Source organism: Humulus lupulus, chromosome 1 (genome assembly GCF_963169125.1).
Source record: "Humulus lupulus chromosome 1, drHumLupu1.1, whole genome shotgun sequence".
NCBI classification, from domain to species: domain Eukaryota; kingdom Viridiplantae; phylum Streptophyta; class Magnoliopsida; order Rosales; family Cannabaceae; genus Humulus; species Humulus lupulus.
Window position 1 is genome coordinate 304,795,324 of NC_084793.1, and position 13,413 is coordinate 304,808,736.

Here is a 13,413-nt window from a genome sequence, read left to right on the forward strand (position 1 = left end):
CCAACCAATTACAAATTCAACATTTTAAAACTCAATAACAATAAATAAAGTACAAGCACTCATATTTTTAAAAATAAGTTTTCACATACTAAATTTAAATGTTTGTTTTGAATTCACTTTTTTAGAAAATATAAATCATCAATCACAAACTAAACTGTTTTATTAATTAATAAATAAATCAATAAGCTTAACTACTCCACCAGTGGTAATAAGAGGGTCAGAGAGATATGAGTGGAGATTATTTCCATTTCCAGCATTATTTTGCTATTAATATTGTCTTGTTCTAATTCATTAAATTAAGGATTTTAGAATGTGTCTTATTTGATCCCACTTGTATCAATTATTTGTTGAAAAAAAAATATAATTTTTTTTTAAGATAAACCCATTTTAATATACTTTGTAATTATTAAGGTGGGAATTTTGCCAGCTCCATTGATGCAATATAAGGCTTAAGATAAGATAAAAGAGTTTTCATGAGTTGTGTATAGGGACCAAACCCAAATCTTTAATATATATATATATATCTCTTTTATATAATAAGTGCATAGATAAGAAATTATTGATTTTAATGGTTTTTTTTTATTTTTTTAATGTTAATTTTAATGGAATATTTTTATATTTAATAAAATATTATTATATTTAACAGTAGTTTGTAAATACTTAAATTTAAATAAAATAAATAAATAATTAAAAAAAATTAAAAAATAATATTTTTGAGATATTTTACAATGATAATTATTTTAAAATAATAAATAATTAAATAAATTAAAATATGATATTTTTCAGATATTTTAATATGATAATTATTTTAAAATAATAAATAATTAAACAAATTAAAATATGATATTTTTGAGATATTTTACAATGATAATTATTTAAAAATAATAAAATCATACGTTTTATAACTTAAATAAAATTTAATTGAACTTAAACTCATTTATTAGAATAATATCATATTAAACATATAATATAATCTACTGTGAATTAGTAACAAATTGTTTTTTTTTTAAATTATCAAGAAGCTTAAATTTAAAATACACGTATAATATTTAATATTATATTAAATATATAATATATAATTTCTTATTTTCACTCCCAAATTCAAAAATTTAGAACAAACATAAACTTAAACAAAAATAAATAAATTATTTAATTAAAATAGAATATTTATTTCAAAATTTATATGATATTAATATAAAGTTAATAAAAATAATTAATAAATTCTATAAATAAAACTAATCAAATATGCATATTTCACGTATCTCTTATTTATTTATTTATTTATATATATATATTTGTGAGATTTGGGACCAATTAATAATTGAACCAGAAAAAGAGAAGAAGAGGGTACGAAGTTCAAGTCAATTTGGTGCACCAATTTAGAATGATTGGCACTTGGCCCAACTTAAGTTCAAAAATTGCTATCTCAATTGCCCTACCTATGGACCATTAGGCTTCTAATTAATGCTATGCTCTTATGTTACTATCACAACATTACCTATGTAGAGGTGTTTTAAGTTTTGCATGTTATCCATATTATTATCATTATTATTCTCTTCAACTACCCACTTTATATATCATCCATATCTCTATATATTGTAATTTTTTTAAAGACAAATAAAATTAATGGAATCAAGTCCATATAACTTTGAAAAGCTCAAAAAGTGATTACAAATCTCACAAAGAGATGATGGCTTGAATATTTACTAACTTACCCAAGTACAATAAAATTCACATCGGTAACACATAAATTAAGTAAAATCATATATAACTCCCCAAATAGATACATAATATAATGTATTGCCTTTTAAATATATTATAATCAAGCAACGATATTCATTAGCGAATCAGCAACGCACAAAAAGATCTATGATCCAAAACGGTGAAAATATCATACCAAATTAGAAAAAGCCAAAAAAATGGATTGGTAGTGTCCTCGCGTCCCGATGTCATTTTAAGAATTTATTGGAACTATAGGTGGAATGAAAGGAGATTTGTCCCATTCTTTCTTAATGGTCATCCATATAGTTGATCAAGCATCAGGGCTACTTCAACCTAAGAAGGCAGACCCACAAGAGAGGTAATACTTTCAACTTCACAGTGGCTATTTGGAATCGATCCTTAGATGGCGCAAAGGAGAATTTTGGTAGATCATCATTTGCTAGTATGGATACTCGAAATCCAAACCAATCCAAACTAATTTAATTATAAATTATATAAAATTGGATTTGAAAAGCTGGATGTTAATTTAATAAAATTCGATAGTGAATGATACTATGAAAATCTAATTAGGAATCAATTCATACCAACTTTTATTAAAATATATATTATATTAAATATAAATATATTTAATTATGTTAGTTTTTATTAGCTCTCATTTAGTATATGTTATTATTGTTGTTGTTTTGAAGCTATGTCAGCACCTTAGTTATTGGTTTGAGACTCGTTAGTTTGAAATTTTAATGGCTTAGTCATAAACTTAATGTTTCAGTTGTAAACCCAACCTGTTAAGACTTAATGTGGTAAATTTTAGGTTTTAATGTAATATTATTACTGAATATTGTTTAATTTTTTATTTGTTAATATCTTTAATATTAAAATTCAGATAAAAGATAAAAAACCCAATTAAAATAATTGATCCAACCTTTAATTAGAGTAGATTCACTACTATAAAACACAGATTTTTAGGACACTCACCTAGATGCAAGCCCTAAAAATATCTCTTAGATTTTTTAAGACACTTAGTGAGAGTTTTAAAAAAATATATTTTAAGACTCACAGTACGAACCTTAATTACTGATGTGGGTCCTAAAAATTTTATTAAATTTTTTAGCAAAAAATTTATTATTAATTAAACAGGAAAATGAAAATAAAAACACTTAGCCCTCACTTTTCGCTCTCTCTTCCCCCGATTCTCTTTCCCTCTCTCTCTCCTGCATGCGTCATTGTGAGGACTGACTGCCGCCATCCACCGTCGACACGCGCCAAACCAGGCAATGTAGAAGGCTGCCGACCTTCGACCCCCGCGAGCCCAGCCCCCCACGCACCCTCCTCCATCGCGTAGAGTCGTTCGAAGTCGCGATTACTCTATGTTTCCCACACACTTCTAAGTATTTTTTGACTGCCTCGAGTCACCTCGACCCAAACGACCACCACCACTGCATTCCTGTGCTTTGGGCTTCAAAACCTCTTAAAGGATCGAACTCAATAGTCATCAGAATCGGAAGTCGACGTTCGGCGGAATCCATGGAAGTCTGAGAAATCAAAGTGCAAATCCAACAATTCTAGGTCGTTCCAAGAAGAACCACCACCACCACCACGCTCCCCGAGACTGGGCTTGTCTTCTCGAACCACTATCGTGGAGTGGTGGCACCATCGCCAATGTCGGACATTCTTTTAGCGCAAGCCCTAAAGAACTCACTTTTTAAGGCTCTCAAATAGAAAATTTGCAGAGACATGCCCTGCTAGAACTTTTTTTTTCTTTCTTTTTTACCGTAGTGATTGATTAGAGTTAAAAAGTTATATGAGATCGGATGAACACTATTTGCTCACAACTATAGATAGTAGAAAAAGCCAAAGTTTATTTGCAAGTTTTAGATAAGGAAAGATCATTATGAATTATCTTATTCAAAACTCTACCCCTGCGACTCCAAGAGGAACAAAACAATGAAAGTCAGTCAACAACTTTCATTATTTCATTTTTCAACAATACAATTTCACTATTATTTATTTGGTATTATCATTTTATAGTACAGAAAACGCCATTTAAACTGACAGTTTCGACATTCTTGAATGCATTGTCTCTATTTATGAAAGAGTTAGGTGAATGGAATCAAAGGAATGAGTGTCTTTTTTTTCCTCCAAAAAAAAAACAAGACAAAATGAAATGAAATCTATGAAAATAAGATGAAATTTAATTAATGTTAGTTACTTTAAATTAAAAAAAAACAATTATTCTTTTATTTTTTTCTTGAAAGATTTAATTATACAAAAAACGAAATCAAACCAACTGATGGAGATTTAATGCATATGGCTCTTTAACCTCTCTAAACAACAATTTATCAAGTTAGTAGTAGTACCATACCAACTCCTCAAGAGCCACTTAAATGACATTTATTATTATTTTTATTATAATTAGACAAATGCGTTTTATTCCTTATATCAAATAAATAGACACAACTTTATTGAATTATTAAAGAAAAAAAAAACTCCATATATATATATATATATATATGCTAGTTACATTTGTTTAGATTTATTTATAAAATTTATTAATTATTTTTATTAAATTTATATTAATATTATATAAATTTTAAAATAAATATCTTATTTTAATTAAATAATTTATTTATTTTTGTTTAAATTTATATTTGTTATAGTTTTTGAATTTGGGAGTGACAACAAGAAATTATATATTATATATTTAATATAATATTAAATATTATAATTGAATTTTAAATTTAAGTTTCTTACTAGTTTTTTTTAAAATAATTTGTTGCCAATTTACAGTAGATTATATTATATATTTAATTTGATATTATTCTAATAAGTGAGTTTAAGTTTAATTAAATTTTATTTAAGTTATAAAACGTATGATTTTATTATTTTTAAATAATTATTATTATAAAATATCTCAAAAATATTAAATTTTAATTTGTTTAATTATTTATTATTTAAAAATAATTATCATTATAAAATATCTAAAAAATATCATTTTTAATTGTTTTAATTATTTATTATTTTTAAATAATTATTATTGTAAAATATCTCAAAAATATCATATTTTTATTTGTTTAATTATTTATTATTTTAAATAATTATCATTATATAATATCTAAAAAAATATCATATTTTAATTTCTTAATTATTTATTATTTTTAAATAATTTTTATTATAAAATATCTAAAAAATATCATATTTTAATTTTTTTAATTATTTTTATTTAAGTTTAAGTGTTTACAAATTACTATTAAATGTAAAAATATTCTATTAATATTAAAAAAAATAAAAAATTATTAAAATAAAAAATTTATATTATCTACCCACACTTATTATATAGAAGAGATATTAGAGTATTGATATTTGTCACTTTAAGGTACTCAATAGCACATAAAATGATATTCTATAATTGGTAAATGATATCTCGTAATACTTATTAAATTTAAATAAGTAAGATTGAATATTAAATTATATAAGTAATAATATGAAAACTACTTATCTCCCTTCTATGATGTGTTGGACAACAACCTCTCAGCAATTCACTATATATTATGGGCAGAAAAAGATGAAAGATTTTAAAGAAGTGAGAGAGAGAACAGTATAGAGCCACGGTTTAGGGTTGTCCTTATTCACATCTCAAAATCCCACGTTGGAACCAGGTTAATATCCTTTCCTGTTCCCATTTTGGAACACTTGGATTGAAACATGGGACTCTAATTTCTTTTTTTTTTAAATAAGATTCGACTGATATATGAAATTACATTTTTACCCCCACCCTACTACTAAACTTCCCACCGTTTTGATTCCCGCCTCGTCACCGGTTCACCCGTTCTACCTGTCATTCGGAGCTTTTTGAAAAAACAAAATAATCGCCGATTATTACAGCAATACCGCACCTTATTCTTATTTTATTTTTTTAAAAATAAATTAAATTATTCATATTTCCAAACATTTCACATATACCCCTGAAAATTCATTTATTCACTAAACATATTTTGTATATTTTCTTTTGACAAAAAAAAAAAAAAAACCTTTGAATTTGGTTTGCCTTTTATATTTGTCTCATTTTATAAATAATATTTATTTTATTCGGTCAATATATTAAATTAATATTTATTGATTTGGCTGCTTATTTTTTTTCAAGTATTTATAATGGAAAAATTTGAATGTTTATTTATTAATTAATATCACTACATTGTGTTGGTTATAGGGCAATTAGAGGAGCTAATTTTTTAAAATGTAATCATTTCCAACTACTTTTTTTTAAAAAAAAATATAACATCATAAATAAAACGGAAAATTCTTCTAGAGTGTATTTGAAAAACTAATTTATAATTGAGTTAATTGAGTGTAATTCGAGATAGTTATTAAGTTTGACATGTTTGTTTATCTAGATAATTACACACAACTATGTAATTAAAGATGATTGAAGTACCACAATTACACTATCTAATTCTCATCACTAGAAATTAATTGTAATCACTAAATATTATAAGCTTTAAATAGTAATTATTACACAATATATTATTTTGTTACGTAATTACTATCGGTCTTAACAAACATAACAATTTTATTTTAAAATAGAATGTAATTGACTTCCAAATATATCCCTAATTAAATAAATTTGGGTGCATCCAAAAAACATGTACAACTAATTTAGGAGTAGCCTTATTGACAAAAATGCAAAAATGAGACATTAAACTTAAAATATCATTCTCAAATTCTTTGTAAAAAAAAAAAAAAGACTGAAATTCACTTAAATATAATGTTTTTTTAAAAAAAATTAATAGCTATGAATGGTACAACAATAAAAATAATAATAGTAAATTTATATTTATTACATTTTTTAGTTAAGAAGTATAGATGAGAATAATAAAGGGTAATAATGTAATAACACAAAAAGAAAAAAAAGTAAAGAATTTGACAGTGCCAATAAGGAGTCCTATTTGGTAATTTCAACAAATTTCTTTTTCAGGCCTTTCGTCGTCCTCCTCCTCCAGAGTTGTTCTGACTATGCAGCGGAGTCTCTGCAGAGAGAAAAACAAAGAAAGCAAAAGCAGCGAAAAAAAAAAAAAAAAAAACTTGCGACGCTTCCGAAAGTCAAAGAACAAACCCTAAAATCTTCTCGTTTTCATGGCAAATTTCTCACATTCTCGGCATCCAAACCGGGCCACGGCGGCTCTTTCCAAGAAAATTTGCGGCAATGCGGCTGGTGGCTTTGTGCCAGCAAAGACCCTTTACGACGATGTTTACGGAGGTCCTCCCAAGTTTGGAGTCTCTACTCTATCTCCTCGAATGGAGGATTACAGTGAGATTTTTGGTAGCTTTCAGGCTTCCCGAGCTACGTCGATTCCGGTGTTGGATCTTCCGGCGGTCGATGAAGCGGAGGTTTTTTTCGATGTCCGGAGCTCTAGTTTCGACTATGCCGAGGTTTTTGGAGGGTTTAATGGTCTAGATTTCGCTGTATCATATGAGGAGTTGGTCGATCAATCTAAGGGCTTCGATGGTGATTCCTCCGACGAACCTTGGTATGATCATGTATTCATATTTCTCTGCTTAAAGTTCGTAGCTTTTGGTTTTGCCCTCATTTTGTTAAATTGTGTGAACTATTTTTAGTCAAAATGTCTGAACAACATGTCTATTTTCAAGTTTTTTGTTTTCTTCCTTCAGAACAAACAATTTTATTTTTATTTTTTGGCGTGTCTTAATTTTTTGGGTGTGATAATATTGCTCTCGGAAGCTCCTCATGTGAGCTTGCGGTAAAAATGCTCTATGTTTTTTCGAGCATTTTTAGGGAACATGTATCGTCAATTTAATGATTTTTTGAAGTCAAAACTTTCGAAAGCAGCACTGAAATTTTATACAGTTCAGCTGTAAAGATTAAATTACATAAGCAAGGAGCTTTACTGAGCTAGAGTTTTTTGGGGCTTAAAAGTTTTGAAAGATTGTCAGAGGGGTTCTTTCAAGTGAAAAAAAAAAAACTAAATATTATAGACGGAAAATGACAAAGTTTACTGATCAAATACAGTATCATAACGTGTGTAAATTGAGTTTGTAAAATCAGGTTATTGATTGATTGAAACACTGTATTTTTCAGAATATAAATAGAATGGAAAATTGACTTTAGATAGTGAAGTTGGTTTTGAGCTGTACTTCAAAGTTCAAACCCCACATTCCACATTCCACATTAAGTCCTTCACTTGATTTAGTTTGGGATTATCTTTAAGAAAGATGAGTAGTATAACCTTGTGTGCTATCATATACTTTACTTAATTGACTCTGTTTTCTGTTTTAAATGGCTATAACTTCTGTTTAATCTTCTTCATATCGACATAAGTGATGGTATTTTTCTTTCTTGCTTCATATTCATAGGTCTCCTGCCGAGTTTGAATCTCTGTCAGAAGAGTCGGAAATTTCTGGCAAGGATCGATCCTTTTCAAATGGAAGCCCTCATCACTCGCTTGATGGCAGCACAGAGTTCAATATATCTTATCATAAAGCTAATCAAATGAGCAACGAGGACTTATCAAATGGGATGACACATGTAACTCAACTTCATGCTGTTCCTGGATTCACTGTCATGGTTAATTCACCATTGCAACAAACAGAAGATAAGAGAAGACCCTTGCAAGAGGCTGACGATAGCAATGTCAATATGGATTTTAGTGTTGATAAGCTGAAGGCGAAGCATCTTAAAAAAACATTGTCGCAACCCCCTAATGGTAGTGCTGGCGGACATGCATTTGAAAATGATCTTAGACCTCAGAAAGGGAGTGATAATTATGGCTTTTTCCAAAGAGATTCGTTGGTAGGTATTTCTGAAATTAGCCTTCGAACTCAGCCATCCGAATTGCCTCCACCTTGTCGGCCACCTCCTCTGGTAGATGGCGAGAAGGGAGATTCCAGTAAACTGGTCTCACGTCGTAATTGTTTTACTTCTGAAGGATTCTCAGGAGATGATTCGCCACCTTTCTTTGATGTAGAGGTAGATGCCAGTTCATCTGCTGCAGTCTCTGCTGCCGCCATAAAAGAAGCAATGGAGAATGCTCAAGCAAAGATTAAAAGTGCAAGAGAATTAAGGGAGAAGAAAAAAGACGGGCTCCAAACCAGCTCTAAATCAGGTGCAAAAAAGGATGTGAAAGGGAAGGAAGGAAAGAGAGGTAAGATAATTGATGGATCCATTAGAATAAATGACGAGAGTATGAAGGGCACTTGTGAAGGAGAAGACACTGGATCAACTCTGTTTGTGACGGAGGAGAAGCAGAAGGTGACTACTATAGGCCCTGAAGTCCCAGAATTTGTAGAAAGAGAAAAAACTTACACTGCTGCTGAGAAATATGCAAAAGACACGTCTGAGAAGGAATCATGGTCAACTAGAGGACCTTATACTATTGACGAATCTAGTGAATGGAAAAAGGCAACCGAATTTTTTGAGTTGATAACAACAGATGAATCTAAGAATGCTCTTGAACAGGTAAATAGCAAGAATACTGTTGTGCAGAATAAGATTCACGAGCATGGGTGGTTTGAGAAGGCAACTGTGGATTCATTTGATAAGCACTCAGAAAATGGTAGGAAACTAAAAGCAGCTGTGGAAGATCACGAGCTGGAAAATCTTGAGAAGAAACAAGGCACAAAAGAGTCTCGTGGATCTGAGGAAAATCATGTGCAGTCAATATCAATGGAGGAGGTATGTGAGCAAAAGGATGGTGAGAATAAGATAAAAGTAACCAATGAAGTTTGTGAATGGGGAGAAGACAAGAACAGCTTTACAATAGCCAAACAGCTTCTGGGAACCAACAAAAGAAGTGGAGGTGATAGATCCACTAAAGTGAGAAAAACATGGGACAAGTCCAAAGTTGAGCTGACTATAAAGCAGAAAGAGGACGATGAGACATTGGAGGCTGATAAAATGATTGAAATTGAAGAAAAACACAAGCTTTTCCACGAAATTGTAGACAATGAAGATGGGCAAATGGAGGCTTTTGAACAGAATAAAAGCTTCAAAGGGGCATTTGACCAAGATGAAAATGAGAAAAAAGCGCAGAAGGATCTTGAACAGGTGGAAAATCAGAAGGAGTTAAACCATATTTTTGAGAAAGTAGAGAGTGAGAGGAGGCCTAAAGTAGCTGTCAAGCAGCATGAGAACGGAAAGGGATTGAAACAGTCCCTTGAACAGGAAATAAACAAGAAGACACAGAGACAAGCTCTTAAGCTGGAAGAAGAGAAAAGACGTGAAAAGGCTCAGAAAAGAGAAGCAAACAAGAATGTCCATAATTCTGTTAATGGCAATAAAGAGACTAGAAAAAACAAGAAGGCCTGTCAACAAGAAAATAATGAGAAAAGATTCACAGAGGGTCGGGACAAAGAAGATAGGGAAACAAAACTGTCAGAAGAATCTGAGGTGTTAGATACTCAGAACATGCCAAGTGGGGTTATTGAGCAGGAAAAGACTAAGCAGGTGCTTAAAGATGCTGTTGATGGAGAAGATGAGAAGGATCTAGACAAGGAAGATGAAGGAAAGGAGCAGATTGAAAATAATAAGGAAGTAAAATTGGCCAAAGGAGCTCAGGTGCTTGTGGAGGAAGAATATCTACCGCAATCTGATGTGGAGCATAAACTGGATTGTAGTGAGAACACTCAATCAAGCCAATCGTCTTGCGACCTTGATAAAAACAGTGAAAAAGTGAAAACAACTCAGGGCAGCTTTGCCCATGAAGAAAGTAGTGATACAAGGACTGAAGCCTGGGATAATGAAATGCAACCAGGGGCAGTCGGAAGGAAAAATAAAGTCACTGATAAAACTATCAAAGCACCTAGCATGGCTGAGAAGTACTTCAGAATGGAAGGTGCAGGAAATGACTTTAATTTGGATAGCCCTGTGAAGAAAACAAGTGGGGAAATAAAGATTAAACCAAAAGTTAGTGAAACAGAATTAGAAGCATTTGAAATAGAAATTATGCCAAGCGGCAGTGAAAAATTGAAGGCAGTTGGCAAGTCACAAGGAAACTTAGAACATGAGAAGAACCAAGGTAAAGTGGAAGATGCCTTTGAGCTGCCTCATCTAGACAATCGAGTGAAGAAGGTAGGAGAATCAGCCTCTGTTATTGGACAACCTAATGCTGAGAAAATCAAGAGTTCCTCTCAGGTGGGATCTGTTTCCAAAAATCAAGAGAAAGAATTTGCTCGTCAGTGGAAGGAGAGAGAAGATTACTCCCAGGCCCAAGCTACCTTGAATCAGGAAGAAAAGAAAAAAACAGTGCCAAATCATCTGGTGAAAGAAAACACCGAAGATAAGAGAAAAACAGAAGCAGTCCAGCCACCTAGGCCTGAAGAGAAGCAGAGGATTCGGAATTCAGTACAGCAGGGTAATGCAAGCCTGACTGCAGAGAGAAAGGAGAAGACATCTAATGAGGTAGAAACTGAAAGGATGAAAAGAGAAAGAGAGCTAGAAAATGAAAGACTAAGAAAAATAGAGGAGGAGAGGGAGAGAGAAAGAGAAAGAGAAAAGGATAGAATGGCTGTTGACCTAGCAACACTTGAAGCTCGTGAAAGAGCATTTGCAGAATCTCGCGAGAGAGCAGAAAGGGTTGCTTTGGAGAGGTTAACAGCTGAAGCTCGTCAACGAGCAATGTCAGAGGCTCGTGAAAGATTGGAGAAAGCATGTGCAGAGGCCAGGGAGAAGTCATTAGCAGGGAAGGCAGCTATGGAGGCTAGGATCCGGGCTGAGCGTTCTGCAGTAGAGAGAGCAACTGCTGAGGCTCGAGAACGTGCTGCTGAAAAGGCAATGGCTGAAAGGGCTGCTTGTGAGGCCAGAGAACGAGTACAGAGATCTGTTTCTGATAAATTTTCAGCTTCCTCAAGAAATCATGTGTTGAGACAAAGCGCTTCATCCTCTGTTAGTAGTCTCTTTTCTGCACAATTCTTGTTCCTTCAGTTAACTGTAATTTTCCATAACAATCTAAACCCAATCGTTTTGTGCAGGATCTCCAAGACAGCTCACAGGGGCACCTTAGATATCAATATTCCTCAGTATATGGTGGTATGTAATCAAATTTTGATATTTACTAGCTGACTTGTAAATATTTTCTCTACATTCTGCTCAATTTGTTTGGAACTTGATTTTTTGTTTTACAGATAGATTTGAAGGAGTTGAAGTTGAATCAGCTCAAAGATGTAAAGCTAGGTTGGAAAGGCATCGTAGAACAGCTGAGCGCGCGGTATGATATTCAATTATTTGTAGTTAGTGAAACAACTTTTGTTTGTATTTAACTTATAACATCAAGCTTGTCTATTTCAGGCAAAAGCTCTTGCAGAGAAGAATATGCGTGATCTTCTTGCCCAGAGAGAGCAAGCAGAGAGAAATGTAAAAACTTTGCTGAAAAAAAACTTCCAAGATTCAGATTTCCTTCTCATTTCGGGTTAATGAGAAATTATCTTATTGTGTTTGCAGAGATTAGCAGAAACTTTGGATGCTGATGTCAGGAGGTGGTCAAGCGGGAAAGAAGGAAACTTGCGTGCCCTGCTTTCAACTTTGCAATATGTAAGCATTTTTTATTGCTCTGAGATTTGCTTCACAATAACAACAGATGGTCTATTTTTATTTTTCAGAACCATCACAATTCAAGAAATTTGTTACAAGTGTTTTCTTTTTTCATAGAATTAGTGTTTTTATCCAAAGAATTCTTTCTTTGCTGACAGATCCTCGGGCCTGATAGTGGTTGGCACCCAATTCCCTTAACAGAGGTTATTACTTCTGCTGCTGTAAAGAAAGCTTACAGGAAAGCCACTCTTTGTGTTCATCCTGACAAATTACAACAACGTGGTGCAAGTATTCATCAAAAGTACATTTGCGAAAAAGTTTTCGATCTTTTAAAGGTAATTTACAACTCTTTTTCTTCACTTGGTATGTTAATAGTTTATTACTATATTAATCATGTTTTATCAGGTTTATGGATATTAGATGAGTTTAACCTTCTACAACTTATCACAAGACACATTGTTACCAAATAGAAGAATAAGTAGTGTTAATGGATAGCTACTGAACCGTTGATTTATCACTTACATTTTATGGTCTGTATTTACTATTTACTCCAGGAAGCTTGGAACAAATTTAACTCGGAAGAGCGGTAACTCAGGCCCTTACTTTACAATGCTGTAACACTGCAACAGCATGTAATTCTATAAAGCTGTAAGTAGATATAGTCTTATGTGCAATTTTTCCTTATTTTACTAATTTAAGTAGATTATGAATGTAAGCTTAAAAGCTCAAAGAAAATAGTTGCAGGAAATCCAAGTAAATGAAATATGGTTGGCCCCTTCTTTTCTTTTCTTCCAAAATTGATATATATATACATATATACTATCAAAAAGTTGTCCGGTTGAGAGATGACTAAAGGTACAAATCAATACCTGAAAAACTTGGTTAAAAATGAAACATGACTCTGCAGTTTTCACTTTTTACAGCAATATGTATAGTTATTATAGGGAAATTTCCTCAGAAATTTCCTAATTAATTTGAACAATATGGAATGAAGAAATTTCCCCAAATATAAATGTGGGAGGATTGGGTGGTAAGAGGTTGTGTCACTATCAAGTATTAAAAGAAGTTGAGAATCTAATCTGTTTCCCTACCTTAGATTCAGAATCTTTATGGCCCATAAAAAGAATAGTATATGCTCCAGTTGTCGAGTA

The 13,413-nt window shown here is 31.7% G+C and overlaps 1 protein-coding gene across 1 annotated transcript; it reads left to right on the forward strand.

Moving 5' to 3' along the window:
* The first annotated feature begins 6,680 nt into the window (after nucleotides 1–6,680).
* LOC133812657 (auxilin-like protein 1) lies at nucleotides 6,681–13,046 on the forward strand. The gene is made up of 8 exons (XM_062246450.1): nucleotides 6,681–7,247; nucleotides 8,092–11,617; nucleotides 11,704–11,761; nucleotides 11,857–11,939; nucleotides 12,020–12,085; nucleotides 12,173–12,262; nucleotides 12,421–12,597; nucleotides 12,817–13,046. The coding sequence occupies exons 1-8, from the start codon at nucleotides 6,853–6,855 to the stop codon at nucleotides 12,850–12,852; spliced, it is 4,431 nt and encodes a 1,476-aa protein (XP_062102434.1). The 5' UTR covers nucleotides 6,681–6,852; the 3' UTR covers nucleotides 12,853–13,046.
* Nucleotides 13,047–13,413: the final 367 nt, after the last annotated feature.

What these genes read in the sequence shown, in the direction of transcription:
- LOC133812657 (XM_062246450.1), top strand. Translation starts at nt 6,853, where the DNA reads ATGGCAAATTTCTCACATTCTCGGCATCCAAACCGGGCCACGGCGGCT. An exon ending in GTAGAACAGCTGAGCGCGCG is followed by an intron (nt 11,940 to 12,019) that starts GTATGATATTCA and finishes TGTCTATTTCAG; the next exon opens with GCAAAAGCTCTTGCAGAGAA. An exon ending in AAGTTTTCGATCTTTTAAAG is followed by an intron (nt 12,598 to 12,816) that starts GTAATTTACAAC and finishes TATTTACTCCAG; the next exon opens with GAAGCTTGGAACAAATTTAA.